This window comes from Anabas testudineus, chromosome 21, assembly GCF_900324465.2.
Source record: "Anabas testudineus chromosome 21, fAnaTes1.2, whole genome shotgun sequence".
Lineage (NCBI taxonomy): Eukaryota > Metazoa > Chordata > Actinopteri > Anabantiformes > Anabantidae > Anabas > Anabas testudineus.
Window position 1 is genome coordinate 16,758,407 of NC_046629.1, and position 19,325 is coordinate 16,777,731.

The window sequence follows — 19,325 nt, forward strand, 5'->3', positions numbered from 1 at the left end:
AATTTGGCAGTGGTTTATAAGAAATTGGCACCATGTTTTTTCTGGTTTGTAATAAAAGTTTTCCAATTAAGTAAAAATAACACATCACATGTCAACATTTTAAAAGACTGGTTCATAGTGTAAATAGGCAGAATCTGTTTATCAGTGACCAGTTGAAAAGACTTTTCTAACACACCTCTGTGTGCGTATGAACAAGCAAAAGAGGGGGTGGCCGAGAGAGTATATATCAAAAGACTGAATTGTGCAACAGGAGATTACAAGAAACAACATTACATAAAAAGTTATCAGTTTATTGCCAATTAACTTTCACTTTGAAACTTTATTTCCAGATTTTGTCCAGCTTTATCCTGTGGTGCTTTTACTTAATTAAATTACTTAGACGCTTAAACAAACATTCTTTTATCCAGCTCAAGCCATAAATCTGATATCTCTGCAAGTAAGTACGCTGTAAGTAAAATGTCTTAAATTATACATTTATAAATACATAAATTAAATTTAATTAAATTGGACTTACTTTAGAATCAGTAGTGATCTTTACTCATGCTGAAACTCTCAGTGCAGTTGCAAGTCATTGAAACTAGGCTACACAAAAAGACGCAGCTGTGTTGCAAACTATTGTCACAAGATTTAACTATGCATCGATATTACTAAGTCATAAACGTGTCATGAAACAATTATAGGAATATAGAATGTAAAGAGGTGCAACTGGTCTGATGATCAGTGGGAGGAAAGATCTGTGCATGTAGTGACAGTGTAACTTGTCATGCTCTTGCACAGGCATGACGGTGACGTCAAGCAAATATATTCAAATAAATGGAATTAAACAGTTTCCATGTGAAAAGTAGTGGAGTATAGGCCAGCTGTAGGGTTTAAACAAACTTTATGCTACGTACAGTTAATGCACACCTGTTAATATCTGTATATGAATTCGCTTTGACTGAAACTGAAGAGTAAAAACACCCCCTGTCTAGAATTAGTCCGGTATTATGAGGTAATCATGACGCTCCAGCGGATCAGCCACTTTGTTGTGTTCGTCGTTTCCCCTTCTTAAGTCTCGTTATATCCCTCCGCCATGCGCGGTCTGTATTCATCCACGCAGCCTGTATCTAGACCCGCCTCTGGTGCTAACGTCGGCCCGGGGAGGAGCCAGGTGTCCGCTATATTGACACGTAAGAATCCTGCGTAATTTTTTAAGGAAGAAGCTACATCTTTTTTTTGTAGAAGTCGAGTGTGGATGCGGGTGCTTCACTTTTGTCTTGATGTGCAGCTGACCTTTGCCAGATTAGAGGCTTCTTTGGACGCTTTTAAAGCGACGCCGGGCTGTCGGACAGAGAGAGCCGACGCACACGATGAGATTTTCGGCGTTTATCTCTGTCGTCCGGTCCCTCGGCCCGGTGGCAATCGGCATTTCTTTAGGCTTCACGCTGAGTTTACTGAGCGTAAACTGGATGGACGAAGCGTGTTATCCAGACGGTAAGGAGGGCGAGGACGCGGCTCTGGGTCGGGATGGACAGCTTAAAGGAGCCCGAAAGCCCAACTCCATTTCGTCCATCAACGATGTGGAGGAGGACATTCAACCAAGAATAGTCCCCTATAAACAAGTCCAACAAAGTGCTCCAAAGAAAGTTTTTAGGTAAGCTCAGCGCGTCCTACTTTAACTGGTGAACACATGATGAGCACAGGCCACATCATTAAAGGTTACAGGTCAGCAGGCCGCAGTGTTGTAGCTCATCCTCATCCTCAGCAAAGCATGCCTACAGGTGTAACGGGTTGTCATGTGGCTATGACGTTTTAACCTAGAATTATGATGAATAAAGCTGCTGACACACACCTAATTCATTCAGAATAGCTTTCTCCCTCCTTGATGTTATTGGCCGAGATCACATTCATTGATCACAGTGTTGCACTTCTGCTGCCTGCTACCATGTCACAGAGCCAGGGTTACCTACACATAGTGTGCCATGTCTCCATACTGAGGAACTCTAGCTGGCATGATCTCTCCAAACAATTCCAGGACACGGTCCTTGTTGGAGCCCTCAGACCTTAACTTGTTGCATTGCAGTAATTTTCTGAAGGGCAGCAACAATAATTCTTTAATTGTTTAGTTTATGAAATGTCTAACAGTGGACAAATGCTCTTCACAAACAACAAATCCATAGTGATGTGTTAAAGTTAGTTTACTCCTGCAGCCCTAACCCTAAAATGAGTCATTTATTTATCATCTGTGAAAAAGAGAAGTGATACACTCTTACAAGTGAGAAGCTGAATTACTAAACATTTGGCCTTTTGACTGGGAAAATGTGTCATGATGATTAAATGTTTATTAAATGAATGTTGTTTCAGTTGCAGCTCAAAGAGTGATAATTGATGCCATCTACTCTTAAGTAAAAGTTATGTTTGATCATGTTTGCACTGATGAATCATAGTGCGTGTCCTTGCATGTTTATTTTTGCATCGAGTTTGTGGTTTTTCTTGTTAGTCTGTGTTTGTGTTGGGATATTTGAACACGTCCGCAATGTTGATGAAATTTTGTGGAAACACAGAAGATTAAGTCTGAAGCCAAATTTCTGACCTTTCTAAACTTTAAACTTTAGTTTTCAGACTTTATTATTCCCATTGAGTTTAGATCAATTAATAAACTAAACTTGGAAATTATAGAAATAGAAGGATGTCTTTTGATGAGATGGTAATTTAGATTGTTCAGTGTTTAGGTGAAAGTTTGTCTTCAGGTTCTTTTAGTTAATTTTTTTATTTAAAGCCTCATTTATTCACAAGCAGTTTAATGTCTTTTTCAGGGCTAAATACATAAGCACAGAGTTGGGGATGCGAGAGCGTCTGTTCGTTGGGGTTCTTACATCCAAAAACACCATTAGCACCCTGGGCATAGCTGTCAATCGCACCATTAGCCATCACCTGGATACTGTAGTCTTCTTCACTGGCACGCGCAACCGCAAAGTCCCTCACGGCATGTTTGTGGTCTCTCATGGAGACGAGAGACTGATATGGAACATGTATCAGACCATCAGGTACATTTTCGAACATTACATCAATGAGTACGACTGGTTCTACTTCGTCCAAGATGACGCCTACACGGAAGCGGACAGAATCAAAGCCCTGGTGGATCACCTGAGTATGGATCGAGAGCTTTACATGGGCAGTCCTGAGGAGTTCATCGGTGGGGAGATGGAGGGGAAATACTGCTACGGAGGGTTCGGCTACCTCCTGTCACGTACCCTACTCCTGCGGCTTCAACCTTTCCTGGAAAACTGTAGGAATGACATCCTGAGCGCCAGGCCTGATGAGTGGCTCGGGAGATGCATCATTGATTACACCAACACCAACTGTGTTGGTGAATATGAGGTTGGTTGAGTGTATTCCTCACTTTACATCTGTCTATTCATTAGCGCAAACATTGTTTTAAAAATCAGTGAGGGACTACAAAGACAAACTGCTGCACGACAGTCATACAGAACAGCTGTGTGACAGCTTACAGCAGGGGTTATCCTTCTGAACAGAAAAACAAAAATGTCAAGTCAGAAACCATGCTTTGCCTCAGGCACCGCACTTAAAACTGACAGACGGCTATATAAAACTGTAATTACCATTCTAGCACAGAGGTGGTATTTATATTATGGAGTAAATTGCTAATACCCTTTAGCCTTTCCTTTTTTTTCCTCCTCGTCTCTAGCAGCAATGTTGAGTAGGTAAACAGGCAAGCAGAGCACTGCTGAGTTCAGCCTTGCTTAGGTTCAATGGTGTGAAAATCCCCTGTGGGTCAACATGCTCCACTTCTGTAATGTCATTAGCATTTAAGGTCAAACAAGCTACGTGGAGCCTTAATCTGTCCCAGTGACCTTAGAGGCGATTGTTTGTTGCATTCAGCACAGTTTGTTTCCTCCATACTAAAGTCTGTAGTCTTTTCCAAGGCATGAAAATTCATTGTTACAGAAAACTATGACAAAACACAATTGTACCCTTCATAAAATGTACTGTACAGACACACCTAGATTTTGTTACAATGCCTTTTGCTTCCATTTTCTACTCCTTGGCCCTGACCCAGAGCAGGGAACCATCTTGTTTCACAGTTGAGAGTTAGTTGCATGGCTAACTCAAGTGCCCTGAGACAGAAGAGCTCCAGCAGAGCCCCCTCCACAGATAAGGGAGAAAAGCAGGGGCAAAGTTAAAAGGCCTGGTTTGAGTGAAGAAAACAGCTTGAACAGAGAGCCAGACATCCATTTTTCTGCTCCGAGAGAACATTGACGAGAATTAGGCACAGACAATGGTTCACTAAGTGTACCACTACAGGGCGTAAGCTGTTGGCAACATTTGCAACAGAGTGGTTGCAACAGAGTGGTGGCAGTGTTTCCATTCTTTGTTCTTTTAATAGCTTGATTAGATTGGATTCACTTTTTTTAATCACCCAAGCTCCTTATGTGGCTCCTCTTTTATAACTTTTAATTACTGTGGCATTAATGTGGGATTAATGTGTCATTTGTATTATTAGATTTTTTGTTTTAATTCTTACGTGCTGTTTTTAACCTAGGCTCGCAGTGATTATACTGGAAAAAATTATATTAAGATAAGGCATCTCTCAAACCTCATATTCCCAAAACAAATTTACTGTAAGTTGTTCCTGAAAATGACCAAAACTCCTGCCAGAGAATGTGTACTTGTATAACAATAGTATTCTGTTCTTACAAAATGAATTCAAGTCTTCACTTCACTATGCAATTATGGTTGAAACCATCCTGTTTGCTGTGGAACTGAGCCCATTATGCTGTCTGGATAGCAAGTAGTGTTTATTTGAATGGAAGTGGCGCAGCATAACAACTAAGCTTGAAATAACATTAGGCATGTTTCTATCATGCCAGATTTCAAGAAAGGAACTCTGTTTCTTTTCAGGGACTTCAGTATCACCATTATGAGCTGGGAAAAAACTCTGATCCAAGTAAGGAACAAAGTGAACACTTCAAGAAAGCTCTGACTGTCCACCCAGTGTCAGACCCTGAACAAATGTACCGGCTGCACAGATACTTCACTGAGATTGAACTCCAAAAGACTTACAATGAGATTGCAAAATTGCAGGTAAGCTGATTATTCAAGTGTCACAAATCCTATTGATTTCAGTAAAAAAACAAGTGTACCAATATTGTCTAGCATTGGCTGTTAAATGTAAAGTGGTGGGCTTGGTATTTTTATAGGTCTGAACTCTTCCTGTGTTTCCACAGGCAGAAATAAAGAATGTGAGCGTGGTTGCTTTTGAAGGTAACCGAAGCGCCCAGTGGCCAGTGGGAATCAATCCACCTTTTGAGCCCAAATCTCGGTTTGAAGTTCTGAAGTGGGAATACTTTACAGAAGAGGAAATTTATTCATGCATTGACGGCTCTCCCAAGTGTGAGCTGCGCGGCATTGATCGCATTGATGTGGCTGATGTCATTGACATAGCGGTAGGGGAGCTAAACAAGAAATACAAACCCATCTTACACCTGAAGAAACAGCAGCTGATCAACGGCTACAGGCGTTTCGACCCCATCAGGGGCATGGAGTACACCTTGGACCTTCAACTGGAGGTGGTTAACCAGAAGGGTCACAGCTGTTCCATAACCAAGAGAGTTCATCTAGTGCGACCTCTGAGCCAAATAGAGATTATTCCCATGCCCTATGTCACTGAAGCTACAAGGGTTCACATTATTATACCTCTTACTCTGCAGGACCGGAGCTATGTCAACCATTTCTTCGAGGTGTTTGCCTCAAATGCCTTTGAGACGAGCGAGAATGCCATCCTAACGTTCTTATTTATATATGACCCAATGGAAGCTCAACAGGTTAACCAGAATGATATATTTGCCAGTGTGAAGACGCAGATTAATGCGTATGAACGGAAATACCCCGCAGTGAAAATCCCATGGATAAGTGTAAAGACAGAAACACCATCCCAGATTAAGTTCATGGATATCATCTCGAAGAAACACCCCGTTGACACGCTGTTCTTCTTGGCCAATGTTAACACAAATATCAATTCTGAATTTCTGAACCGCTGCCGCATGAATTCCATAAACAACTGGCAGGTGTTCTTCCCTATCCATTTCCAGGACTACAACCCTGATGTGGCCTATCACAACCAGCCACGTCCTGCTGCAGTTGATCTTGCCAAAGATGCAGGCCATTTTGACCGAATGTCATTTGATGAATCATGTTTTTACAACTCGGACTACATGGCAACACGTACACGAATGGTGGCGGACGTCCAAGAAAATGAGGAGATTCTCGAGACACTGGACATCTACGACATGTTCGTTAAATATTCTGGTCTGCATGTTTTCAGGGCAATAGAGCCAGCATTGCACCAGCAGTTCCGACACCAATCCTGCAACCCACGACTCAGTGAGGACATCTATCATAGATGTGTTCAGAGTAACCTGGAAGGTCTCGGTTCTCGCTCCCAACTTGCCATGCTGCTGTTTGAGCAAGAACAAGGAAACAGCACTTGAAAATACCAATAAAACGTTTGATCCTACATGTGTTTTAAATGGATGTTAAAAGCTTTGTATTTGTTGATGCAAGCAATAATTTGGGGTGAACAAGAGCAATTCAGTACCACTCATAGGTAAACCCTTTCCTTTGTAACGCAACCTATGTAGGGTGCTGTAGTTACAAACTATCTCTGACAGTCTCCATCTTCCAGTGTGCATCAGGGCTTTCTTGGTTTGTTGCATTTGGTACGTAGTTTGGACAAATGAATGCAGCACATTCCAAATGAAACCTTTTTATAAATGTTTACAATGCTTGTCCATGCAGATGAGTACCTAGAACCAAATGTTTTTGCAACTCTGACTATGTAAAAAGTTGCGTCAAGCAATTTTTGACCACTAGAGAGCAGAAACTCAAAGCAGCACAGCCTTTACAAACTGTTGGCGTTTCCACTTCTTTGGTTTGGGTGTCCACCAAACCTCTCGCGGAACAGGAATACATAGTCAATGGATTGGAGTCATCTGTGACTCCATGTGTCCAGTGTAACTGCAGTATTTTACCAATGTCTGGAAGAAATCCATTGATCTCCACAGTTTTGCGTACAATAGGCTTGAACCATTGTGCTAGTCTTTTTATTTTAATTTTAATATCAAAGATCTTCAAGAGCTTCAGTGTGTACCTTTTTAATAGACACATTAGCCTTAGTGTTGTTGTCCGTTCAAACGAGGGCATTGAGCTTTTGTTACGTACTATTATGATAACTTACACAAGTGCATCTTGCATATGTGCCTTGACACTGACCTTTCATATGTTGTCTGGCTTGAAATGATCTTTGTTAACAGTTTTGAAGTTTACTCCTTCAGGTGATCTGTGTCTCTTTTAGAATTTTGGTATTGCTACAGCATGAACAACAGTTTTGAATGGACAGGAAATGTTAGCTTTTGCGTAGGTCGGAGAATTGAATGGAATGTTGTTTGAGTTTACATTTTTTTTAGGTGACTTGGAGATATAATCCTAACCATCCACAGTTTATACTCTATATGTGCCTCAAAGCAGAGAAGGGCTTCATGGAAAGCACCACTGTTGGCCCTCATAGATCATCTTAGTAGACCAGCAGTGTGCATTTGAGTTGAATTTTCTCTGTGAAACCTGTTGATGTTGCTGAACCTTTGTGTGCAGGAGGCAAAGGAAGATTATCTATAATGGGGACAAATTACCTTGAACAGTGTCTGTGATTGCCCAGGTGTTTCAGTTTTTCAAGAGTACTCACTGAAGTAAGTAATTAGTTTAGAAATTATTTAAAGTAAGAATGTATGTAACATTTTTCTATGTCACCAAGTGTAGACAGTTTTTTTTATGTGCTAAAAGAAGATGTTTTACTGTTACAAAGAGTTTTAGACATTATACTCAATGAATGGTGTCATTGTCCTCCATTTACTGAACTGACTGCGTTCTCCAGTCACAGTGCAATCCAGTGGGAGGCCTTCTCTGCGTTACTGAATGGTGATGGAACTATGGGAACTCAACACCCAAAACTATATAATAGATTATAACGTGCAATATTGCAGAAAGCACAAATGCACAGATGTTTCATGGACAGCGGGGCTTTTAATATCAAAGACATTTGCTGCAAGACCAGCAGTGTGTATGTGTATTTTACAGTACTTTACATAACATTACATAAATTAAGACTCATACTCTTTAATGCTAAGTAAATACACTGTAACTTCCTTTGATAAGACTTTTTAATGTATTTTGTTGACACCTTTTGTCATCAAAGTTACTTTAAAATATGTAAGATTTAGGCAAGTCCTTTTATTTAATTATTTGGACTCAAACTGTTTGTTTGAAACACTACATCCACTGTGGTGGCTTTAAACAGTGTCTGCTGTATTCCATGTGAACACAGACTGCAGAGGTCAGGCCTTACTGACTCTTTGCATTTATTTTTGCAACGCATCTCTGTCTTGATGAGAGCAGTCTTTCACCTTAACAGTGCTACAGCTGACACGAATGTTCTTTATTTTAATTTTTTTTTTTAAGGTATGACGCAAATAATATGCGGAATTGGAAACTGAATTTTCCAAAAACCACTGTGAAATACGGAGGGCTTAGATTGTAAAATGAAGTTGTGGTGATCTGCGTCCTCTTTGCCTCCTGTAGACGTGAAAAGTCAAAAATCAATGGTGCGTGGCAAATTAATCATCCTACGTTGTTAACACAGCCACCATCGCTAAGCAAAGTCTCTAAGTCTCTAAGTATTTTGTCTGTAATTTATTTATGTAATTTCTTTATAAATTATGCAGATTCTTAATACATCTGCACTAACAGAGACTTTTATGACATTCTCTATATATGTACACTAAATATTTTATAGACACTATTTTTAAGCCTTTTTTTAGCTTTATTTACACAAGTGATATTTTATTATATTGATGACAAAATCAAACATGCTGTATGTACTTTTGATGTATTTTGTGTTTTTAAAATCACGTGGTGAAGTTTAAAATTTATGTATTTAATTTAAATTTTTGAGTCAAGTAATTCAGTTCAAAAAGCAAATACATTTTAATTTCCACTGATGCTGGACCCATTGGTTTACAATATTTTATGCACATGGGTACTCGTATAACCAAAGCAATACATTTTAATTAAATGATTGGTACGTTTGTGTGTCATTTCTAATGAACTGTGAATTATTGTAATTTTTAAATAAACAACATTTGAATATAAAATGTCTTGGATTTTGTCTTTTATTTGCTAGTTAAGAACAGGGTAAGGTTTGTATTGCAGCTACAACTTCCAGTTTGTCCTTTAGGTGTCAGCAGAAGTGCATGCTCACACCATGTCTGCAGCACAGCACTGGTCCTAGACCAGTACTGGCTGCCGGTTGCTGATGAAAGCAGTTTGATTGAACATTTAGAAATCATATTTCTAATACAAACAATATGGTTATTTCATTGATGTTCCCAACATGTGCTCAGTAGGGCTGCACTTAACATTCTTCTTCATGTCAGACTGGGCTTGAGTAAAAACAGGGAAAACATTGAAACCTTAATTACAGCTTTAGTTATTTCAGGGGTCCATATGCACTACCCCGAGGCACGCTGTAAAACCACATAACTACAGAGCAGCTGGGAGTTAATTGTAAGTCATTATTTTGTACTTTGTTTTACGTTCGATCCCAGGACTTTCTCCTCCCACATGGGCACACAGTTGTTTCAAGTCCCCTAAAAACTGGTACCAAAGGATGTTTTCCACAACAATTTGGGTTCACATGGAGGGTGTTTAAAGAAACAGCATTAGCATATTAATTGGGCAAAAAGAAGTCTGGTTAGGGAACCACTTATACTAGATAATGAGTAATACTTTCCTTCCGTAAGTTTATAACTTTGTGTGTCATTTTTAATATGTCCGTTAGAGGTGGAAAGGCTTTAAAATGGGTGGAAAGACTGAACAAAAAAAGACAAAAATAGACATTACGACGTTACAAAGTGAACTGGGCTCTGAATTTACAGTACGAGACACCTTTTTTTATCCAAACTTTAATAGTCATGTATTTACCATATTAACATTTATAAAATGTGTCCTAACAGAGGAAATAACCACAAGATCACATTTCTATACAAAATGTAAGCGTTCTTTGTTACTGCAGTGACAGTCCGTTTCCATTTCTGTCATATATGGGGTGAAATTTCTTCTTATGAATTCCTGACAGCTACTTGCATCATCTTGCACTTAATATTTTGCTCTTCTCACATGACCCTCTCAGGTTTTAGCTAAAAAATATTCAGCTAAAAAAAAAAAAAAAAAAAAAAAAGAGGACAAAACAGCATATATTCAAAACTTAACAAAGGTGGCTGGTTGGATTAAATTGATTTTCATGGATAATGTAATAAGCAGACAAAGGCTGAATGTTATGGAGCTATAAAACTGCCCGAGGAGCTTTGCAAGAAGGGACTGTAGAATAGGGGCTTAGGGAATCTCAGGAATGTGAGCTACATGTAGCAGGGAAGGTGTCCCATCTAGTGTAGTACATACCTGCCACCCATCACTCAGTCCTTTGGCAACTCACACAAATACCTGGTTAAAATTAAGCCTTTTAAATTCAGATACAGAGTTAATCAGCCTGTGTTGTACAATGCAGCTAAACACGGCAGCTCAAGCATAAAGAACCTTTCTACATTGAGTACGGGCTTCACCATTCAAACAAAACTCTACAGTGATAATTCAGACTTGTATTCATCTCAACACACCAACCCCTGTGTGACTTGTCTGAGGATAGCTACAATTATTGATGACAGAGGAGAAGATTGTTATGCATAGCCTGTACAGGATGCCATCAGAGACTGTGATTGGGAACCTTTTGAAAATGTCAAAGTGACACATGATTATGAATATTAAACAGCCATGTATAGCCCATGATTACTTGACAGAGGGAGGAGATTTGACAGATGGAGGGCTGTGGAATCTCACTGTGAGGAAAAGTGATGTATAGTGATACTGCAGCCACAGAATGGTCCAATTAAATTAGCAGAGACATTATCTTGTCATTTGTAAACATGATTTCCCTAGACAAATGTTAAGTGCGTTGTCTGACACCTTTTGTTTAGTAACTTTGGAATTAGTCAAACAATTTTGCTTCAAACTTATAAAACCATTTATCTTGTGATTCCGCATCTGTTTCAGATGAATATGAATCAGGCTAAGTTAGTTTGCTCTTAATAAAGAAGGAACAATGAGCTGAACAAATATTTGCTAAAGAGAGGTCATGTATGACAGTGCAGTAAGCAACTTTAGATCAAAGCCCAGTGATGAAGACAAAGGTGTCAGAAAAGAGGAAACTACAGTATGAAGACAAATTAACTCTGGTTTCTTAGATAAAAATATCTAAAAAAAGAATTGGCTTCAAGTCAAGCTAAAACAAACCAAATCCTCACAAGTTAAAAGATCTGGTTATGGGAACCGGATGTTACAGGTCATTAAGTTCATGTAGTGGAAAATGGAAGCTAGAGAGCAAGCAGACCTTCCATGATAATAATTAGTATTATTCTGAATGATTCAGTGTAATGTCTCAATGTTTATTACCGACCACTTTTGCTAACTTGTGCTTTTAAAATTTGCGGTGGCCTTGTCCAAGCCTTTGAGATTTAAGTAACCAATAGTTCAGCCTCTGGAAAAAAAAAAAAAAAACAGTTCACGTTGCACTTTTGTCTGTGGCCGTGGAACCAGATTTATCAAATAAACACATTTACTTTACCACGGACATAAAACTCTCCTAGTTTCCTTGATAACTACTCAGACTCTAAAACCTGCTTTTTCATGAATCAACTTGGCCGAGCCCTGTCAGTCTGATGTGCTCAGTCATCATGTGTGCAAAATGTTAAAGTGCACATGCAAACAGGCACACACGCGCGCACACACACACACACACACACACACGCACACTAATGCTGGGTCTACACTGTAGCTGCTACACTTCTGCAATGACTGCGGCACATGGCTGAAGAAGATGACTTGGCAAAAAAAAAAAAACATTTCTGTCTCTTATTGCTTATGTCAGCTTAGAGTGATGATGCTAACCAAAGTGAAGAGCAGATGGCGAATAAGAGGAATAATTTAAGCACAGACATGTCAATACTGAAAACATCACCTGTAAAAAGCAGGACACAGACAAAATATTCCCAATCCATTCAGTCCATTTTCGATACCTCCACAAATGCACTGATGCGTGGCAGTCTAACATATCTGCAGATTGTAAGTGTACAGCAATTGCTACAATCGTGATTGCTATTCTCATATAAAAGTATTTTCTAAAATGTATAAATAACTCAAATTATTGTTACATAAGTTATAGATATTTATATGAACTGAATATAAACAACGACCATGAAAACAGAACTTTTAGAAGTTTCTTGTTTTAAAGTTGGACTTTATGTACAACTACAATGCTACTCTCTAACACCTTGACCACAACAAAGTGAATCATGTGGAAAGATGCTGCTAGGTCTTCTAAGCCAAGATCATACATTTGAGCCTAAATAATTCCTCTCGTATTTTTGGATGTATGTAACACGAGTATGACTGGCTTGCTGAAGTATTGTCGTCTTGTATACAATAAAGAACATATAGATAATAGTATTTCTTTAAATAATTACATAATTTATAATGTGTAATGACTTGATATGGTACAGTGTGTTTTCCATGAAATAGGACAACCATTTGAGGAGTGACAAATGGAGGGATACAGACAGAAAAAATAGATTAGACATTCTAGCTGAATAAATCAATCCTATTTTCCCTTTTTTTTTTGGAGTATAAACTGGATCATGGTGACATGCAGTCCTCCACTTGTTCCCTTGTCATGATCATATACCAAAAATTGGTCCTGAAATCACAAAGTGCCTGACTTCCCACGTGAAGCAGGGCAAAGATGAGAGGGGTCCCATCCAGAGAGAGAGAGAGAGAGAGAAAGAGAGAGGAAAAGGAAAAAGCTGTGTCCAATTTGTGCCTACATACTGTACATACAAGTGGTTTGTTAGCAGCACAAGTTTGGTGTTTGACTTTGGCTGTAGCTTTTCACTGGTGACAGCAATGAGAAGGGTCTGTAATTAACCTCAACACAGACAGCTCATATCTTTTGTTGTCACCAGGACTGGAAACGGTGGTCGGCCCTAGCAAGCGAAGTCCTCAAACACCCCGTGATGTCCAGTGTGATGGTGGTGAGGATGGGGGTGGTGGTGGTTGGGGAGAATCGTGTGGGCGTACGCCCCCTCTGGGTGACTCCGTGTCATGTCATTAGGATCCTGTTGGAAGATAATGTAATTTAAGTCAAAATAGATGGAAGTTTGACCTAAATGGATTTTAGATATTTTTGGATAGACTAATTCACTTTCTTTCTGACAGCCAGATGAGAGCATCCGTTTGATGTAATGAGCTGGAATCAGGAAGAAGTTAGGATAGCTTAGCATGAACACTGGAAACTGGGGTAATTAACCAGCTTAGAGCGGCCCAAAAACACATCTTAAGTTCTTTCATTTACACAATTATTTCCTTATTTCAGATCTAAAAAGAAATGTTAAAAATTAAGATGAACAAATGTCTATATGTCTATATGTCTATATGTCTATATATATATATATATATATATATATATATATATATGTATGTATGTATGTATGTATATATGTATATATCTGTAGGTTTTGGTAGTGACTAAAAGAAGAGGTTTTAAGGAGAAACTATTAGATCTGCACCAGCTGTTTACTCCTGGTTGCAGCCTTTGTATGTTTGCTGTGCTAACCACTTTCTGACTCCTGCTCTTTACTCAATCAAGATCAAGCTTGAAAGACCCCTCCCTGAAATAATGCAATTAAATTCATTCTATTTAATCTAATTTAATTTAAAAGATTTTGGCTAAACCAATCCAGCCATGTAATACTGTATGCCATGTCCAAGTGCAGCAATATTATTTGCAGGCTGCAGTGACAACTCCCATTTCATTGGCTGCAGCTAATTATTGTTAATTCAGTTTTGGATCATACACTCTGCCCGCTGGTGTGTATAACACTTCAGCCAAAAAGGCAGTTTTGAATATGGCTGTAGTGTGTACTACTGAACTGAACAGTGAAATCTGATTTAAAAAGCTAAAATCTTGCAGCATGCAAATGTCAGAGCTGTAATAACTAAAGAGTAATAAAGTAGAGTAGTCTTTTTGGTTCCCCTGGCTGACCTATTTAAACATGTAGTGTGATGTGAGACAGGGAGTCTAATGTTTAGTATGAATCAACTACAGAATGAAGTTGTGCACTACAACTCGGAGCTCCAGGGAGGACTAATTATGGGAACATTACACTCTTCATCATTTTAGGAGTGGAAAAATATAAATTTGCTTTCCCCTTCAATTATCCCCTTGTTATTTCCTAATGCAGTAATAGTGCTGCAGGGAAAGTTGTACATTCGGCATCAAAACGGCGCGAGTGCCATTTGTTAGAGTACAGTATGCGCTGTACCTTTGCTTTCATTTCCTCTAGCCCCACTGTTGCAACAGTGCTGGTCTGCTGCTTGTTCTTATTCTCCTCTTTCTGCGGCCTCAGCAGACGTTGTAGCCGGTGCTTGATCACCTGGATTCACCCAGAGTACAGCAGCAGGGAGGGAGAAAGAGCAGACATGAGAGAGGGAGACAAGAGACACAGTGGAGTGAGGAGTTTATTCACCATGATGTCTGCGTTACAGCTCCTCACTCTGATTTTGCTTTATTCATACATGTTTGGCGCTCAGCGGGTAGCTAGCTGGAAAGCTTAAAGGGGATACAGCTGAGGCAGGAGATCATTTCATGATCAACGTTGGTAGCATGTCCTCAGCACAGACCTGAGCGGATATTAGTTTCTCCTGCCTGGAAATTAAATAAAACCCCTCATTTGCAGAATATGGGATCATGTTCTGCCAGTCTATAGATTTTCTGATGATTCTGCATGGGAGGAGCATTGTGTCAACATTTGCAAAATAAATGCAGCAAATAAAAGAATCAGCATTTGAAATAAACAAAGAACACCACTAAGAATCAGTGCTGTTTTGTAAATCGTGGTCATTGGATGCAAGAGAATTTTTTCAACATCCAGCAGGACAATAGACTTCCAATTGGTACTAATTATTCCTCAGCTACTGAGGGTTGATTTTATATTGTGATTGGCTCGTGTGTGTGGGCTTGTACAGACACTGTACCTCATATATATAATCCAGTATCTCTAAGACTGTCAGGATGCTGGCTCCAATGAATAAGCCCATCTGTCCACCAATGTCACCTGAAAAGAATGAGCACTTAAAGACAAGCACAATGGACACATTGTCAAAGCTGTTCCTGTCTGCTACTAATGGCAATGAAAAGAGTGAGCGCTGCTACTACGACAACATCTTTCACTCTGCGCCAGCAAGTCTATTTGATATTCAGAGAGAAAAATGTAAGATAAATCTTACCTAATAAACCTGCAACGTCGTAGGCTTTCTTCTGCTCAATTGTTTCATAGTTCAGAGCTTCAAAGAAGATATCTAAGACCAGAAAGTTGTCTCTGCAAAAACAGGTGGAATGTGAATGGCATAGAAAACACTGACATGCAGCTGTTTTTTTTTATTCACACCAAATCTAACATAGTTTAAAAAAAAACAAACAAACTACTCATCTTTATGTTCACTGTAAACACTCACGATGCCACTGTCAGGCATATACGGCACTTTACACAGATCTAACTAACAATCGCGAGATAATGAGGTTTTTCAGGGTTTAACCGAGATGAGCAAAATGAGCACTGACAGCGTGCTCGGTCGCTAACACGTCTCTGATCTCTTTGGATTTACAAAGTCTGGTAATATTAAGTGCTGTGAGGCATCATGAGCTCTTTGGTTTAGGTGTGTTTACACTCTACCACATCCCTGATGATTAGGCATTGGGAGGAATTACAGTATAAGCACTTTGTTAGCGCTTGGAATTCATTAAAATCAAAATATTAATATTCCATAAACCACGTTGTGGAACAGGATTAAAAGTCCTTCTAGAAGTTACATTGTTCATTACATCTCACAACAACCTGGGCAGAAGAGACAATATCATATACAACAAAATAGCTGTATACACAACTTACAAGGCTTTTCTAAAGCTTTCAGATGTATACAACATACTGAGTGATATAGGACAGATACTAAACAAACTTGAAAAGGCTAATTGTGACTCAGTGAGACTATGGAAATTTGAAATATACAGTATAAGAAGGCAAATGTTAAGGTATTAAAAACTATGTATCAAACCAACAGTTTCTTTCTTTTTGGCTTCTAAAACCGAGTTTTTCTGCAGCGACTGTGTGAGACTGGACGTGACGCCTGAGAGAGTTCATGGTATGTGTGTCTCCAAACAACAAGGTTCTTACGTAAAAGCAAAAAACAGCAATGACACATTCATCAGCAGCAGGTGGCAGTGGTGTGTCACTTCTTATATAGTCACCTAAAAACATCAAAATGTGATTCACTATGTTCATGCTAGTAGGGCGAAAGCTGTAAAATAACATTGAAGTTTTGTTTGGCGACAATATATGCACAGAGTTATGAAAATTGCCTCATAGTTTGGCATCATCGTGTTTATTTTTAGCTCTTATTTATTGCCTGGTAAATCCCAATTGCTGCACCATCAAATTACAAAACCACCTGTCCCAGGGTAATGCAGCTGTGGGTTGAGGGTTTGTCACTGGCAAGACGCTACAAAAAGTCCTTCATGGTTTTTAAACTTTAAAGTCATACGTAACATAACGTGCTGCACCCTCTACACCCCTACTCTTTACACTCAACAAGGCCAATCACGGGATCGTCAGACAGACCAAAAGATCAGTAAGGATGCCAGAAGAAGAAGCTCATGTCTAACACAGTACAATAAATATTGACCATTTTGAATATATGCATATATAGTCTACTGATGCCTGACAAACAGCTTCCTATTACCAGACACAATCTAAATGAATTCTTGTGTGAAAATAATGAATTAATTATTGTTTATTTTTACAGTAGTTTGCGATCACAGGCTAGAGGTCAAAGTCTATGGTCCATTTTACTGAACACCACATCACTGCTCATAAGTGAGTTTAGTCGTGCTAAAGGTTCCCTGTCGTACCTGATGTAGTCCTCTGACTTGTCATATTTCCTGGAGAGATAGCGAGCAGAGCCCTTGCTGGGGATTTTGACCATGGAAAGCTCTTTACCGTAACGGGTGAGATTACAAGGCGTCTCGCATGGACAGGTGTCCCCACTGTTCTTCTGTAGTTGTGCTGCAGCACAATGGAAAAGTTGTTTAACAGATATTAGCCGGGTCAGTTTCACTGCTGATTTATTTGGCTCACTTACTATCACTCTACCAGAAAAGAAAAACATACAAACCAGAAAAGAATTTAGAGGCAAAAACAACCTCCAGCTGCAGATTATGTGCTGTATCCACAAAGAATCCAAAAGATACAGCAAGTTTAACACTGATTTGTAGTTGTGTTTCTTACCACCTGGCAAACTTAAGCATCTGTTTAGCTCCTTTTTGGACCCCACCAACTCCTGAGAAAAATGTCTGGTTGGTGTCTGGTTCTGCATTAACAAAATGATGTAGTATGGTTGCTAACATAGTCTGTGGGCAGCTGATGTACAGTCGATTCATTCACTGCTGAAAACAAGGTTGATGAACACATAATCACTGATGCGTTCTTAAAATGTCTGTTACCAGAGTTCATACTATTACATCACAAATAGTATCAAGTATCCCATTGACTGACATGTGTCAGCTGGTGCAAGTACAATTATATAATCATACGGTAAAATGTATTTATTATTTATTTCTCTGAGTTTGCATGGAAAGGTTTTAGTAGGTGACATAACAAATTTAACAGTTCGCAAATCCTTTTTTGGATCACATGTCAGTTCATGTCACAGTTCTCTCAGCGGTCTCTGCCATATGGCATTAACAAACCGCTCATTTTGGATGAATTCAGAAAAAGAGCTGTTGTCTAATCATGTTATTTTATAGACAACAACTGTACTAATATAGTTACAGCATTTTCTCAGAGAATGACCAAAGCATCTGTTGGTCTGCAAACGCTACCTGCACTTACACCTCATTAACATGCAGCAGGAATTCCTCACACAATAAGAAATCCAAACTCTAAAACAACACTATGTTTACAAGAGGGAAAATAGCCTTTTCCAATCTCTCTTTACAAATCCTTCAAAGTGCATTCATCCCAAACATAAACCGGCAGAGGAAGCAATGAAAGCAGTAATTATAATTTGATGATTTATATATTTTATAACTAACAATTAGGTTATTTGTATGCATGAGACTGGTGGAATATGTTCTTTGTCTGATGTTGGACAAGAACACTTTTACAATGTAAATATATAAATTATATTTTAATTTTGTACCTTGCATGGAAGGTGAATTTATTCACAGTGTTTCATTCAGTAATGTGACCCACATGAATATGGCCTATTCTTGTAAGATATACCTAAGATTTCATTCAGCCATGTTTTAAATGGGGTTTGAATTCAGCGAAGAGAGACATAATTAAATTTCTGATTTATTTGGCTGAGAAATTATAATTGTACTTATATGTCTTCCATGTGTATAAAAATGCCTTTTTTACTGCAGCCTTAATGTCTTTGAAACCAAGACACCTTTGTTCAATCATGATGTCTGATGGAGGAGAGTGAGGTTGGTGGCGCCAAGGCTGCGAGTGTGTGTGTGGTGGGGGGGGTGGCACTATGCGAGAATGGTGCATCGGTTCAACAATGGAGGCAGCCCAACCATCAAGCTCTAAAGTGACTAAATCACAATGAGGAAAAGTCATTTAAAAATATCCAGTCTACCTCCAGGTATTTGTATTACAGAAAAAAAAATCCTTATCATATTTACTGATTGTGTTTCCATTTCCCTTTGGGGGAATCTATTGTAATGAGAAAAGAAATGAAGGAAGATTGTTTCTTACCGAGTGCTTTGTCAACACAGTTGATTTTACTGGGAGGGCAGATATCTGCAGTTCCTGGAAGAGGAGAACAGAAAATGAGTCTGATCAATCAGAAACAAAATGATCAGTGACCCGTGTCTGCTGCAATGAGGGACCGTGGCTGTGAACAACGCTCCACAGCTTATCATTCATCTCCAAATGAAGGCAGGCACACAGAGGATGACTTCCATCCATAGAGCCTGGGCCATCTTGGACGTCTGCCCTTGATTGCACTGAGAAATGGAGCATGCTGGCTCCACCCGTGAGGCATATTTAGAAAGTCTTTAAAAACCAATCAATGAGACACTTCCTTGCAGACAAACATATTGC

The 19,325-nt window shown here is 39.2% G+C and overlaps 2 protein-coding genes across 2 annotated transcripts in view; one reads left to right on the top strand and one right to left on the bottom strand.

The window, feature by feature from the left end:
* Positions 1-1,146: 1,146 nt before the first annotated feature.
* Positions 1,147-9,183, top strand: chpfa (chondroitin polymerizing factor a). The gene is made up of 4 exons (XM_026377038.1): positions 1,147-1,633; positions 2,796-3,360; positions 4,903-5,085; positions 5,229-9,183. The coding sequence occupies exons 1-4, from the start codon at positions 1,350-1,352 to the stop codon at positions 6,489-6,491; spliced, it is 2,295 nt and encodes a 764-aa protein (XP_026232823.1). The 5' UTR covers positions 1,147-1,349; the 3' UTR covers positions 6,492-9,183.
* A 3,781-nt stretch (positions 9,184-12,964) lies between these two features.
* The window catches only part of asic4a (acid-sensing (proton-gated) ion channel family member 4a), a 70,415-nt gene continuing 64,054 nt past the window's right edge, over positions 12,965-19,325 (bottom strand). The window contains exons 5-10 of the mRNA XM_026376796.1: positions 18,978-19,031; positions 17,126-17,279; positions 15,448-15,539; positions 15,196-15,275; positions 14,484-14,594; positions 12,965-13,277 (exon numbers count right to left, since the gene is read on the bottom strand). Coding sequence (XP_026232581.1) covers positions 13,146-13,277; positions 14,484-14,594; positions 15,196-15,275; positions 15,448-15,539; positions 17,126-17,279; positions 18,978-19,031 — 623 coding nt within the window. The 3' untranslated portion in view covers positions 12,965-13,145. The remainder of the gene's footprint in view (positions 13,278-14,483; positions 14,595-15,195; positions 15,276-15,447; positions 15,540-17,125; positions 17,280-18,977; positions 19,032-19,325) is intronic.